Source organism: Balaenoptera acutorostrata, chromosome 11 (genome assembly GCF_949987535.1).
Source record: "Balaenoptera acutorostrata chromosome 11, mBalAcu1.1, whole genome shotgun sequence".
NCBI classification, from domain to species: Eukaryota; Metazoa; Chordata; class Mammalia; order Artiodactyla; family Balaenopteridae; genus Balaenoptera; species Balaenoptera acutorostrata.
In genome coordinates, this window is record NC_080074.1 from 98711111 (window position 1) to 98725905 (window position 14795).

At 41.0% G+C, this 14795-nt stretch overlaps 2 protein-coding genes across 2 annotated transcripts in view; one reads left to right on the forward strand and one right to left on the reverse strand.

Annotated features, from left to right (window-relative positions):
* Window positions 1-14795, forward strand: part of LOC103012302 (C-type lectin domain family 12 member A) — a 234448-nt gene that overhangs the window by 99881 nt on the left and 119772 nt on the right. The gene's annotated exons all lie outside the window — the stretch shown is intronic.
* TMEM52B (transmembrane protein 52B) lies at window positions 1134-9108 on the reverse strand. Its single transcript, XM_007196078.3, has 5 exons — window positions 8488-9108; window positions 6319-6362; window positions 4397-4435; window positions 3682-3848; window positions 1134-2715 (listed from the first exon to the last, which is right to left on the reverse strand). Exons 1-5 carry the CDS (start codon window positions 8539-8541, stop codon window positions 2471-2473), a joined length of 549 nt encoding a protein of 182 aa, XP_007196140.1. The 5' UTR covers window positions 8542-9108; the 3' UTR covers window positions 1134-2470.

Consider the following 14795-nt stretch of genomic DNA (forward strand, 5'->3'; position numbering starts at 1 on the left):
CTGCTGAGTATCAAGATCCAATATGAAACTTCTTTTTCTTTTTGACAGATGGAGGCTTTCCTCATTCAATCTCGAGGAAAAGGATTTTTCTCATTGGCGCACCTGAACCTTCCTGGCTGCTTTCGTGTATTAGACCTCATTTCAGACTCACTTGGTTTATATTTTGCCACAGAATGCCTTTCCCCCATTTTAGAAATCCCTGAATTTAATCTCCCCCTAAATCAGGTCTCTGCTAGCCTTCCCCATCCTCATAAACAGCTATGCCTTCCGCACGTTGGCTCGGGTCACTGATCTAGGAATCATTTTCCCTTACTACATTTCCCTACCCAATCCATCAGCAAGTCCTGGTGATCCTACTTCCCAATGTCTCTTTCAGACTGCAGCACTGCTCAGGGATGTAGGCTTTGGGGAGAAATCAGTTAGCGTCACTGAACCAATGTTTAAAGTTTGACGGATGGGTATGAGGAAAGTTAAAAGGAGTTAAACAAGACTGAGACCAATGGTGAAAGTGACCGAGCTGATGAACAGATGTCTTCGGCTGAGGAGATAAAGGAGTGAAGCCAAGTGGCTGCTGATTGCTTGTGATGTAATGCTAAGGTGACTCTCTGTGGCTAAGGAGAGGGCAAGGGGGAGGGGAAAGTGGGGCGGAGAGATCTCTTTAGAATAAGATCCTTACAGGCAGGATTTCTTTCAAGATCTTGTTATACCCAAGGACGTTTTAACGTCTTTAAGACTGTAGTATTTTGAAGAATGAAAGGGCCTAGAATATTTCATGGAATATGTAACAATGAAGAGATTCATTTGGCAGTGGCAAAACAAGGCCCCCTCGGGTGCTATTAACAGTTCATGCATTAACAATTTCCAGAGGCCATGTCTTAAGAGACTCAGAGTAAATTCAGATCACCAGCAGGTTATACTCGCTTAGAACATTTTCCCTCCTGGCTGAGTGAACATCCCAAGAAAGTATTTAATGAGGTGGTGCATTAATCAGTCATCCCCGGGTCTGTATTGCTCCCTGAGGAATGGACCTATTTGCCTAATAAACAAATTTTCTCAAATATTTCTTACCTCTCTTACCTTTCTTACACAGGACATATCACGAGGAATCACATGTCTTCAGTTGTTTACCTCAATCAACAAATATTTATTGATGAAATAAAGCTACATCAGGTGTGACTTGGCAATGACATAGCAGGCTGGGTTGCCAAAGGGCAAATCAGAACATAATTTTCAGTAGAGTCATAGCAGGCAGGTGAAAATGAGTTGTCAAGAATAAGAGTAACAAATACATGTGCATAATAATTTACAAATCTTGTCACATTTACATATAGCTTATTTGATCTTCACAACAATCCTTGGAAGAGTTGTATCTCCTAATTTATGGATGAGAAAACTGTGCCTGAGGGAGTTCAATGACTTTTCTAAGGTCACTGGCAAGCAGTATTTCCCCCAATACACTTCACGTCCTATAAATTTTCCAATAACAGTACATTTTGGAGGTAGTATGTTATGTGGACAGCTTAGCACTACACAGTATGATCGTGCCCTGGGAAGTATCTCACCCAGTTAGTGCTCCAGAAACCAGAGAGGTATGCAGATGGGCTCCAACAGGAGGATGCATTTCTACCATGGCTCCACTAGGTGGCAGTGAAGGCCACCACTAGAAGCAAGTGTTTGTCACTACTGTAGAGACACTTGGTCAAAGCAGGAAAGAGGAAAGAAGCAAAGCGGCACTATTCTTTCAGAGTTAGAAAAGCGTGCGTGTGTCTATGCTTGCGTGCTTCCGTGTGTGCGCGTATGTTTGCAGGGCAGAGGAACTAAAAAATGAATAGAACTGTTACTGCATTCTATGCAGTTTCCCCTACTGCTGGTGGGTAGAACCAGAGTGAAAGAAAGACCTTGATATTTGGCACTTCATTACTCTGCTGTGTCCTCTAAGCCCAGGCCTGCAATCCCACCCCTGGATTCTGGATGTCCAGTGAGGCATTACATGACTTACAAAATTATCATTGTCATTTAGCATAAAAGTGAATGCTCTCTCGAGAGGAAGCATGTATGAATTCAGTGCATGAACGTCTCTGGCTGTGCCTGCAGGCTGGTCTTTCTCTACAAGTGTACATAATCTATTTGCTGGTAGAGAAACCAGCAACTTGCAGCATCCTATGGGGAAAGGAACTCAATAGCTGAAGGAATCCAAGATCCCTTTGATGCTTTCCTGTTCAGTAGTAATCAGCATTGCTACAGGTTAACTGCAAATTGTGGCCACTGGATAAAGAAGAGTTCTCGACTAGAGCATGCCATAGCAGAAAATATATGTGTCTGGGTTGGAATCCATCTTTGCCACTGAATGTTGTTTAGATGGCCATCCTAAGCCTTCTGAAAGTTAGGGGGAAAAAAATGTTCCATTTGTCTGTGAATCTCTACCAACCCTGGGGAAACCCCCAACCCATTGATCAAACCAGAGTTCCCATCAATTAGAACGGTGTTCTATTCGAGGAGACTCCTTTGCCATTGGGGGCAGCTGCTTTTCTTCTGGCACTGGGGGTAGATCAGGTGCTTTCTGGCCACACCTGGAAACAGTGAAGCGAGTCATGTGAAGAGCTTCTTCATACCCTGGGAGGGTGTCCAGGGAGGACGGCAGCGGGCTCAGGGAGCTGGGGGAGTGAGCCACGGCCAGGATTCTTCGAGCCGCAGGGCCAAACACTGACTGCAGGGCTGGAGAGGAAAGAAGGACGGGAGCTCAAGTAAACGCGGCGTCCACAGAAACCAGAGACTTACGGCACACTCAGTCCCCTTGCATTTTAAACAGGTGTCCAAATCCATTGTCACTCTTGGCCACAGATATTAGGAAAATCCTGTGAAGCTTGTTCAGAAACCAGCTTCACTCTTTGCTAGGAGATTCCGTCTTCTCTGGCTTCCTCAAATTCTAAAGTGGGCTCCCATATCTCACAACCCTGCCCTTTCCCCTTTATGGATTTGGAACACTTTATACCAACACACTGAAGTTGCAGACTCCTTAGAAATAGTTGTTTCTGCCTATTTATCTTTTCCCCAAAATGACAGTGAGAAAAGAAAAGCAGGATAGGTGAACAATGTGCTATAGCGTTCTCTCTTTTCAAAATAAATATCACAGGGTATTACCGCCTGCTGTTCTGCCTTGTATTCACTCTCCAATTTTAGGAAAGAATATAATCCAAAGAAGAGAACAGAGGGAAATAAAGGAAAGTGTTTTATGATCATCCAGTGTTGGGTTTAATATCTAATGGTTTAAGACCTGGTGAATAAAGAAAGTACACACGACTAATTTCTCCAAAGTTAAAAAAAATTAGTATAGATAATAGAAAGTGTAAGTTTTCACAAAAATCTAAGACATTTTCGAAAAAGGGATATGTTCAGAGCTTAAAATAATTATTTATAAACTTGGGAATTCTTCTGGTAAGACATTTCCAATATTGTCTCCAACATTTCATTTCTTTCTTCACTCCATTATCTGGCCAAAAACTGAAAATACAGCATCCATGGGAGACCAGGTCACTGCACCATCAGGCTTTGGGAAATTAAAGCTGCCCTAAGTTTTAGAAACTTTAACACTATTTGATCAATGTTTTTACACCGTTGCACTGTCCTAAGCGATCGTTTAAACCCGGGTTCACCTCCCATGTTCTACGTTAGTGTACTCACAAGTGATCGTGCTCTGGAGAGTGCTGTCCTGGTCAAAAGCGATGACCGTCACTTCATAGGGTGGCCGGCCCTCGTCTTCCCCATTTTGCTGGTGACCCAGGCAGCAGCGGAAGCACACAGAAGTCAGGCCACACAGGAGAAGCAGCGCGCCGATGACCACCAGCAACCTGTAAGGGCCCCACCGAGCAGTGAGAGCTCTGTGGTCTGGAGTTTTTCCCAACTTCGGCGTAATCAGTCTTCAGTGTCTGCATTTTGATTTTTGTTTGAGTGTTTTATAGAATGACTATCAGATTTTAATTCCCAGGCTTTCCCTTCACGTGTATACTTCCTTATTTTGCCAGCAAGACTAAGTCAGTTCACTAGAGCAATTCATGACAGATTTAAACGTGGTTTGGAGGGGCTACTTTTCACTGAAGTAATCTCCTCTCTGTGGCTTTCTCTAGAGCTGACCCTGAGAAAGTACACAATAATCCGTTGATGTTGGCCCAGGAGATGGTATTGAAATAGGAAATCCTGGTATATTGTCACACAGGTTAGAGATGAGGTAAAGAAGCTTTACTCCATGAGATGCTAGGAAATAGGCTGGATGTCTTAGTTTCTTTTCTGCTGTCAATATATTTAAAAACTAAAATAAATAAATAAATAAATAAAAGTAATACCCCCTGAGAAAAACTCCCTTTTAAACATCTTTCTGGGTAATATAGCTGAAACTTACCATATATACCAGAGATGTACCCAATCTGTGGTCAGGCAACTATGGAGAAAGAATAAAGGTTTGTTTGCGATAAAAATATAGTCAATGCCTGTTATAATTCCAGAATCAGAAATACAAGTTACAATGTATGATACCTTGTTATAATAAAAGCATCACAGGTTATATTAACTTCGATGTAACCAGCTGAATCTATTATGAAATGGGATGCCTTCAGTAGTGATTTATATTATAGATGGCATTGTGTAAGTCATTATGAGACAGACTAAACTAGTGATCATGAAAATAATGTTAATAGAACATGTAACCATGACCATTGTAAACAGTTTTGATGACAATTACCAAGAAAGAACTTTCAATGCAAGTTTACAAAGAGTGAAAATAAATGTGAAAGTTAAGGTTTGTATATATTTGAGGTAAATAAAAGTTAAACATAAAATTTCAGTTATAAGCATGATAGTTTGTAATTTATGTTTTGCAAGTTGTTGCCAAAAGGGCCACCATATAAACAACAAGTTCCTACTATATAGCTCAGGGAACTATACACACTATCCTATAATAAACCATAATGGAAAAGAATATGAAAAAGAATATATATATATATATATATATATATATATACATATTTGAATCACTTTGCTGTACATCAGAAACTAACACATCACAACACTGTAAATCAACTATACTTCAATAAAAAATAAAAAGCAGGAAAAAAAAAAAGGGCCACCATAAAAACTCCCACCGTAAAAAGGGCTTTAAATTTTCACATCCAGGATCAAAACAGATAAGCATATCCATTGAGGCCCAACAAGAAAGGGGAAAAAATGTAGAAACCAACTTCATCACAACAAAAGCTAATTAAATATTCTGAATGAACTAGGGCAATTATCAAGTTTCTCTATAGAATGAAGATAATATGGATTACAAGGGAGAAGGAGTGTGGGATAAGTTGGGGAGTGTGAAGGGGAGAGGAAGGAAAATATTTGTTTGTCACTGAAGATGAATACATTTAATACTTTATGATCTAGTGATCTGTTGAAATCCACTTCTATATCCTCTCTGTTTGCACAGTTGTAGATCATACAGTTTTCTTTTTCACTGAACAGTGTCTCTAGGTGTTCTCACATTCCCCGTTTGTTCAAAGCCCCTTCCAGTTGTACAATGTTACAATTCTGATTCTATTAAAAATATCCCTCTTATGGTGGTAGGTGTCTAAAACCTCAGAGAGCTTGTGGCAAGTAACCAAGGCCATCACCATTTCCCTTGGGTTTCACAGACTTGGCTGTAGGGAAACTCTTCCCTTGGCTAAATATGTGTTTTCCTTCAGCCTAAGTTAAGTCTTTTCATTCAAACTGTCCCTGCTTTCTTAAATAGTTTACCTCCAAGAGGAATGACTCTTCCCTTTTATCTTTGTGTCCTCTGTGTCTACACAGGACCTAATTGTGACAGGCTTAGATTGAGGGATAACTACCTCAAAGTGATAGCTAAATGAAGTCTGCAATAAATTTTAACATGCCCTGAAAAATAGGAAACGCTTTGCAGATTTGAAATGGTGGTGCTACGTTGGCAATCACCCAAGTATATCTGCGGGTCAGTATCGAATCCTGTCTGTCTCCGTGACTCACTGAGAGGCTTGGGAAAGAAAATCTTTTGCAAATCACTGTGACTGTATAAATTGAGATTAAGTCTGCTGTTTTGACAGGAAGATTGGCTTTGGAAAAACGCCATCAGCAGTGTTATCTTGAGTACTTAGGATGACAAGAACACCTGTTTTGGGATAACCTGTCTGTGAGATTAGTGGCTTGATGCCATTTAAGTAGAAATAAGGGAAGTCAGAGATATCTCAAGACATTTTGACCCTGTTTTGGGTGTTGATGTCTTTGTCTGTCATGCTTTCCTCCCAGTGTGGACTCTTAGATACTTACTGTTCAGGATTGACACAGTTCTCCTCACATCTTGCCCAAGGAAGCTGTAGGAAGGGAAACAATCTCAGACAGGGAAATGGTCTCATCTGCTCTGCTCAGCAGCCTATGAGCCGCCCCTCATGACTGCGCTGTCAGGTCAGTTGGTGACAGCAGGGCAAATACAAGGACAAGGTCATGGGGTCAGTCATGTTCAGGACCGTTTTCATCTCTCCTATACCTGATCTTTATTAAATTCGCAGTGGGAAAACCTGGAAGAGCAAATAGCTAATCTGTTTCGGTTTTGGTTTTTTGGTGGTGGGTGAACATCACCGCCTCTGTGAATGAGGGACAGCATTTATATCAATTTGTTTGTCCTAGAAATTTCCTGACCTGCCTCTCAGGATACTGTTCTTTTTCTCCTAATTCTCTATCAGTTACAAGTTGAATTCAACCCCACTGCTCTTTTTTATTCCCTCCGTACGTCAATAACTCACCGTACAAGAGAAGAAGGGGGGAAAGGGAGGGGAAAAACCTATTGATTGAATTGCTACTCTGTGCCAGCCAGATTGCTAAGAATTTTTAAGATTTCATAACATTTCATCACAATAACCATGCTGGTGGGTACATTATTTTGAAACGTTAAGAGACTAAGGCAGAGAGGTTTGAGTAACATGACCAACTGCATACACCTATTGATTTGGCCAGAATTCAGATCAAACTCTCTCATGGATATGTGTGGAATGAATCACTAGAACCAGGGACAAGTCTGTTCTAACAACTGTTGACACTGCTGTCAGGTCCCTTCTACTCCCAGGAAAGGAATGTCCCACTCCTTCTTTTACCTTATATTTCAGTTGACTTTCTCCTTCAAAACCCTCTCTAGGTAAACTTCTGTTCTAGAAACTGTCTCTCTCTTCCAGTAACTTGGATGACTTGATATTTCAGGAAATCAACAACAAAGGCCACAAAGTTACTCTAAAAAGAGGCAAGAATTTGTACTTATTGGGAGTTTGGGGGGAGGGTGGAGGCAGGCAGGGGACACACCTACATGTGACATTGGGGGAAAAGGATTTGTAAAAGAACAAACAGCTGATCTCTGCAGAAAACATTTGAGAAACTCCTGGGTTTGTTTTAATTTAAAATAAATGGCCACTAAGGATGACAAAGTATGTGTTTCCTCAACCCACCCCTGGTACTTCGCTTTGTTTTCTTGATTAAAGTTTAAAAAAAAAGCCTAAAGTGCTCAGCCGATAAAATGCCTCTTTTCAGGCCTGTTGCAAAAAGAGAAGAAACGAGAAAAGAAAGGAAGGGAACGACAAGGAGGAGAAGAAGAAGTAAAAAGAAAATACAAGAAAAAGAAAGAAAAAGCTATGGTTTCACACATTCAATTAACTGGTATATAGGAAGTAAAATAGCACCCTCCCTGTTAGGAGCTGTTCAGGAATCTGAAACCAGCCCGTTTCTTCATTTGTTTTTCTTCTTAATAGATTTTATATCTGTGTCAATTTCCCCCTGAAAGTGATCCAGAATTCCTCAGTCCAATGACTCTTTCTCGGCTAATGAGTTACTCAGAATCTTCTGCTTCTCAGTGGGGAGAAATAAAAAGTGCAAAGTATTTTAAAAGAGTTTTCTTTCTCAATTTATCTCTGATCCAGAGGCACCTAAACTGCTAGAGTAGTATTAGGGCTGATATGGGAAACACCATTTAGGGGAATTATGTACTTAGTTTTAATAATTTACTTGGAATTTTTTTTTTTTTTTGGCCATGCCACGCAGCTTGTGGGACCTTAGTTCTCTGCCCAGGGATCGAACCCGTGCCCCCTGCAGTGGAAGTGAGGAGTCCTAACGACTGGACGACCAGGGAATTCCCAGTAACTTACTTGGGGTTTTGAGGGACAGGTGAAGAGATGTTAAAAGAGAGAAATATACATAAGAGACACTTCTAAATTGCCATTGCTCTCCTACTAGTATATATGTCCTTCTTTTCACTGATGTCATTAGTCATACATGCACTATATGTAACCTTATAATACTAAGGGAACATTCTAGTTATTCTTTTCCCTACCATCCCTTTGGTTCTGTATATGTCTTCCCCCCTCATTCATTTCCCTCCAGGTTCTTCTGAGAGTTGATTTATCTCAGAAACAAAGAAACAAACAGAAGTCTTATGCCTGCGTTTTCACAACTCACCTGGATGAAATACACCACGGCAGAAGCCATCGGGGCTCGGGATTGCACTCCCATCGGGCTGGACTCCTGCTTCTCCAGATCATGCACTGGGCATCCGTTGCCTCCTTTCCATGCTCTGTGCCATGTCTGACTTCTTGACCTAGAGGACTTAAGGAGAGAAACTCTTCTCAGCAATAAATCGGTTTTTCCTCCTCTCTCTTTCTCTTCGCTTACCCCCTCGGGCTGTTATTTTCTGTGATTTTTCTCTCCCCTTTCATCCTAGCTTCTTTCTCTATTTCTATTCCTGGTTTTAAGGTCTCCACATTTGCTTCCCTGTGTCTTCTCTTCTTCCATTCTACTCTTAGTCCTTTCTAGATGTCTTTAACTTTCTCACACTGCCTCCAAAAAGGAAGACGTTCAGGAAGGACACATCAGTCCTGTGAATTGGATATTTTTCTAGGCAGTGGTGAGAAACTGGACTTGAAGGAGAATCAAAGGCATGTTGAGGGTGACCACATAAGTTCTCTTCTCCATCAGAAAAGGAGTAATATTCTTGGTCCTTCACCCAAGCACTCCAGGGTGACTGTTGGCAGTTGAAAGTCACCCTGCCAATCTCCATTCACTCCCCTCTCTGTATGATTAGCCCGCCTCTCTTGCTCTCCCCTTCACTATGCAGGCCTCCCCTTCACTATGTTGATAATCAACTCTCCTGGTTCTGGGTCATTTATTCCTAGACACTGGAGTAGGGCTGAGAGGTTGCCAAATGAACTGGAAATCTATAGCATCTTTGGAGAAAGCAGGTGGGGAGATTAGAATTTCTGGGTGCTGTCTATGAAATCCCCCTCCACCCTGACTTCAATTCCCATTGAAATAGTTAAAGAGACATTTTAAAAACAAGATTCAAGATCTATATGTCTCTCTCACTCTCGCTCTGTCTCTCTCATATTATGTAAAGTCAGAGCAAAAATAAGCACACATGGTAAGGACATAGAAAATTTGTAAAGATGCACCTCTATAGGAACAAATGAATTCTGTATAAATGATGTATGCTTAAGCCAGTAATCTTTTAATTAATACAAAGTATTAAAATTTTTTTAAATACAAAGTCTTTCATGAGAAAATTGGACATTTGTTTACAGGGATCTATCTTATAAACATTGGGAAAAAGACAACTTTCAGATACTAACTCTGAAAATCTGATTTTACTGAGTTGTTGAGGGGAGACCATTGGGCGGGGTTGATTCTCAAAGCCCTCCCACCGCATAACAATGTGATATGAGAGTGGAGAATATAAACTTAATTTTATTTCTTAGCTAAGGAAATCAAGTAGTGAGAGAAAAATCTGGTATGATACTGGTGATTCAAAATCATTCATTTCCAAAAATAAATGAACACTACATTATTTTTTTAAATGTAAGAGTACTTTCCAAATTTCAGCAGAAAACTTGGCCAGGTAGGAGGTATTTTACAGGGTAAGAGAGCAGAATTCTAATCTCGGCCCTCCACTAAATTATTATATAATTTCTTCAGTTCTCAATGTTCCCATTCATTAAATAGGAGTGGAATGCCCACTGGACCTGCCCTAGATGTTGCTTTATGTTGCATCATGAAGGCATTTTGATTAGAATATTTCTAGTCAGAGTGTCATGTACATGTTCGTATAACATCATTAACCTTGCCCTTCTCTTTCTCTTGTCAGACAGGCAGTAGGGCATCATGGCTAAGAACCCAGCTTGGTTGGGATTAAATATAATACTTACTTGGTCACTTATTAGGTGTGGGATCTTAGGCAAGTTATTACATCTCTCTGTTGGCTCAGTTTCATCCTATATAAAATGGATAAAATAATGTTACTTCATACACTTATAGAGATTAACTATGTTAACGTGTATGAAATACATACACTAGTCCTGATATAACAAGTATTTTGTAAGTGTTAACTAAGATTGTCTTGATTTCCACTCAATTTTAACAGTAACTTTTCCCTTCAATATGCTGGATAACTGATGTCCTCCTGCCTCTCATGTGTATTGTTACCATGACCTTGTTTTGGCTTTCCTAGCATTCCCGTTCTTGAGTATTTCCCCTTGCTGTCCTGGCCCTCTCTTCTCCCAGCCCTGCCAGCCTTCACCTGCATGAACAGGTTTGCCCATTAACATGACTTTTTCCCCCCAATTGCACTTTCCTGCCATGTGATTGCCATCATCTCTTTGCCCTCCAGCTTCCTAACAGGTTAGAACAAAATGGAATTCTGTTAATGACCTTCTTGTTACTTTTCTTTCTTAGAATTACTACTGCCCCTTGCCCTCCCCCCACCCCTCCCTCCACTGGATTATTCCCAGGAGAAAGAGAACTTCTTGTTTATCCTAATGGAAGTGATTATGCCTTGTGGCAGTTTTAACTCTGAGCTCAGTCCCTATCAAAGCATCCATGTAGGGAACGATGAGACAGGAAAGAGGATTCGGGTGGGAAGACAGAAGAGGTCCACACTGGAAGGGCAGGTACGTGAGGTAGAGGGGAATGAACTCATTACAACCCTACACAGTCTTGTGTTCCATTTCGCTTGTGAATCATTAGCTTCTGCCCAGGTTGTTAAGGACATGGAGTGGAACAAATGGAGAGTACTGCACCAAAGCCTTTTCACCTATGCTTCAGGGAATTGTTAAACAACAGCTATAACACGTGGGGTTAAAGAATTTCTTCTGGTTCCTTTGATTATTCTCCTTTTGACCTTGCCTAGGTCAGGTGACTCACTGCAGGTTCCCTTCCTCTCTGTGCTTCAATGAAACAGAGGCTAGGACTATTATTACTCTGAGACACCAAGAGTGAGCTATGAAGAGCTGACAGTGGGTTGGACCACAGCCACGGCTTCAAAAATAGATAATATGGCAGGAGAAACCAGTTTTATCTTGCATCTACTGGAAGCTCCACTAGGAAGACATAAAATAATAGTGTCTCTACTTTATGAACCATGATTGCAGCCTAAGTTTTTTTTTGGCCGTACCACGCGACATGTGGAATTTAGCTCCCAGACTACGGATAGAACCTGTACCCCTGCAGTGGGAGCGCAGAATCTTAACTGCTGGACTGCCAGGGAAGTCCTCGATTTTTTTTTCATTTTTTTTAAGCAGCCTAAGTATTGAGTGGGAACCTCAGAGGCACTGAAAGTCAGTGATAGGATGAGATTTAAGGAATTTTACAAAACAGGAGGATTAAGATTATCACAGAATTATTAACTTTATATACCATGTAACACATTACCACAAATTATGTAAGCAGCAATGTAAAATGACACATATTTATTATCTCACAGTATCTGTGGGTCAGAAGTGTGGGCACAGCTTAGTTGGGTCCCTTGCTTAGGGTCTCACAAGGCTACCATCCAGGTGTCTGCTGGGTTGTATTCTCATCTAAAGGCTTAACTGGGGAAGGATTCATTTCTGAGCTTCTCTAGGCAGAATTCATTTCTCTGTGGCTGTAAGATTCGTGTAAGTTGGGCTTCCCTGGTGGCGCAGTTGTTGAGAGTCTGCCTGCCAATGCAGGGGACACGGGTTCGAGCCCTGGTCTGGGAAGATCCCACATGCCACGGAGCAGCTAGGCCCGTGAGCCACAACTACTGAGCGTATGTGTCTGGAGCCTGTGCTCCACAATAAGAGAGGCCGCGATAGTGAGAGGCCCGTGCACTGTGATGAAGAGTGGCCCCCACTTGCCGCAGCTGGAGAAAGCCCTCGCACAGAAACAAAGACCCAACACAGCCAAAAAAAAAAAAAGATTCATGTAAGTTGTTTCTTTAAATACAGCCGGGGAGAGAGAGGGAGGGAGAGAGAGTGCACAGGGAGAGATCCGTGCTTTAGTGAGATAGGCACTACACCTTACGTAACCACATATATGTGATCACCTACATTACATCACCTTTGCTGCACTCCAAGCCACAGATCCCACCCACACTCAAGAGGAGGCGATTACACAAGCAGGGATAATGAGAACCACTTAAGGCCTGTCAAGTCTGTCCAGCTATCTGCCACATAAAAATTGTAGAAATTATTCCCGTGGATGTTTCAAAAACAGGAGAAACCCAAATGTCCCTCAATGAATGAATGGATAAAGAAAATGTGGTATACCTATGCAGTGGTATATTATTCAGCCTTAAAAAGGAAGGAAATTCTGACACATACCACAACATGGATGAACCTTAAAGATATTATGCTAAGTGAAATAGGTCAGACACAAAAGGACAAATATCGTATGATCTCACTTGTATGAGGTCCCTGCAGTAGTCAAATTCACAGAGGCAGAAAGTAGGATGGTGGTTTCCAGGATCTGGGAGGACAAAGGAACGGGGAGTTGTATTAGTCAGGGTTTTCCAGGGAAATGAAAACAATAGAATTTGTATATATAGAGAGAAGGGGATTTATTATAAGGTATTGACTCATTTAATTATGGAGGCTGGCAAGTCCAAATCTGTAGTGTGGGCTGGCAGACTCAAGACCTAGGAGAGCCAATGGTGCAGTTCCAGTCCAAAGGCTGTCTCCTGGAGAATTTTTTTCTTTTTTGGAGAAAGGGTAGTTTTTTGTTCTGTTCAGACTTTCAACTGATTGGATGAAACCCACTCACTTGGGGAGAAATCTGCTTTACTCTACTGATTAAAACGGTAATCTCATCCAAAAACGCCCCTGAAGAAACAGTCAGAAGAATGTTTGACCAAATATCTGGGCACGCTGTGACCCAGTCAAGTTGACACATAAAATCAACCATCACAGGAGTTATTGTTTAATGGATACAGAGTTTCAGTTGGAGAAGATGAAAAACGTCCTGGAGATGGATAGTGGTGATGGCTGCACAACAATGTGAATGTGTTTAATGCCATGAAACTGTACACCTAAAAATGGCTAAAATGGTAAAAGTTTTATGTTGTGTAAGTTTTACCGCAATAAAAAGAGAGAGGAATAGCTTAACACCTACAGGTTTGAATAACAAAAGGCAAAATATGGCCATGTTGAGGGGCTAGATCACCCAGAAGATGGTGACTGGTCTAGTTTTCATACTGTCCGTGTTGTGGCACTTCTGCGTGAGCTTCTGGTTGGAGGGACATCAGGAAAAGATTTGAGGGTGCCCCTGATGTGGGCATCCTCTACTGCATACCACATTTAAAGTCTACTATGAAGCGGATATGCTCTGCCTTGGTGATCTGAAAAGTCTCTCACTGAATCCTTTGAGAGAGATTCATACTGCGTTTATAATATCACTTAGAAGAAGTCACCTATGTCTTTTATGATCTGGTATAATTGAAAGAACAGTGAACTGAGTTCTTGTCTAGCATCAGGTAGAAAAGAGATATTCAGTAAACCACTTAAATTTTGGGGACTTTAGTTCCACTTTCTCAAAATAAAAGAATCGAGATAGACTTTTCTTAGATTTCTTTGTAGTTTAAAAATCCAGTTTATGCTGGTGATGTCTTCACAATTAAGAATCTCGTGTTAACTGTCAACTGTCTTTAGAATATTAGCACAATTAGTATGGTATGCTAGGGTGGTAGAAAAGAATGAGATTTCCTTAATAGAAGGGGGTCTATCCTTACTTTTAAAGGGCTTATAATTTAGTTGGAGAAATGGAATAACATTAATGAAGTTGAAAATCAATACAGTGCATGTTAGAGTATATAAAATGAGGGGAGAAAAAGAAACTGACGATGACAATCCGACCTGTGGGTGTTAAGGTGAGAGGATTTTTTAAAGAAAAAAAAATTGTTTTTGAAGGAAGTATAGGACTCGTAGAGCTCACCACCAAGTCCTGGACTGCTTAGGGAGAGTCCTGTGAGTATTGACCCAAAGGACAATGGATGATTATGTTCTCCTGGGTCTCATGGGTGAAGTGTGGAGGTGAATATCAGAAATCTGGGCGATCTAGCTCAATCTTAGGCCTTCTGTAAGGAACGTATTTCTTTCTGGTCTTGTGTCTTTCTTTGGGCATTTTAACTACATACTCACATGCATCCTTCTGAGATACTTCTTCCCATAAAAAGCTATGAGGATGTGATGGGCTCACAAGAAATATGTGTCATGTCCATTTCCTCAACAAGGGTACCTATATGTCTCATCTTAATCCACTAGAATATTGATGGCATCCAAAATAGCATCGCTGTGGGAAATGATAAAGTGTCCACTTCATTGTGGTATCATTTCAGTATTTATTAATCATCATTAAAATAATTTCCTGAGATCCTATTTATGTGAAAGTCCCCTTGGCAAATGCAGTAATGTGTCTAACCTTGCTTCCTGGCACTCACAATCAAGGGAGGTGGCATGGGGCTTGAGGGATAAAAGTAAGTA

What these genes read in the sequence shown, in the direction of transcription:
- TMEM52B (XM_007196078.3), bottom strand. Translation starts at nt 8,541, where the DNA reads ATGGGAGTGCAATCCCGAGCCCCGATGGCTTCTGCCGTGGTGTATTTC. An exon ending in CCGTGGTGTATTTCATCCAG is followed by an intron (nt 6,363 to 8,487) that starts GTGAGTTGTGAA and finishes CCCTTCCTACAG; the next exon opens with CTTCCTTGGGCAAGATGTGA. An exon ending in GTACATCTCTGGTATATATG is followed by an intron (nt 3,849 to 4,396) that starts GTAAGTTTCAGC and finishes GGGCCCTTACAG; the next exon opens with GTTGCTGGTGGTCATCGGCG.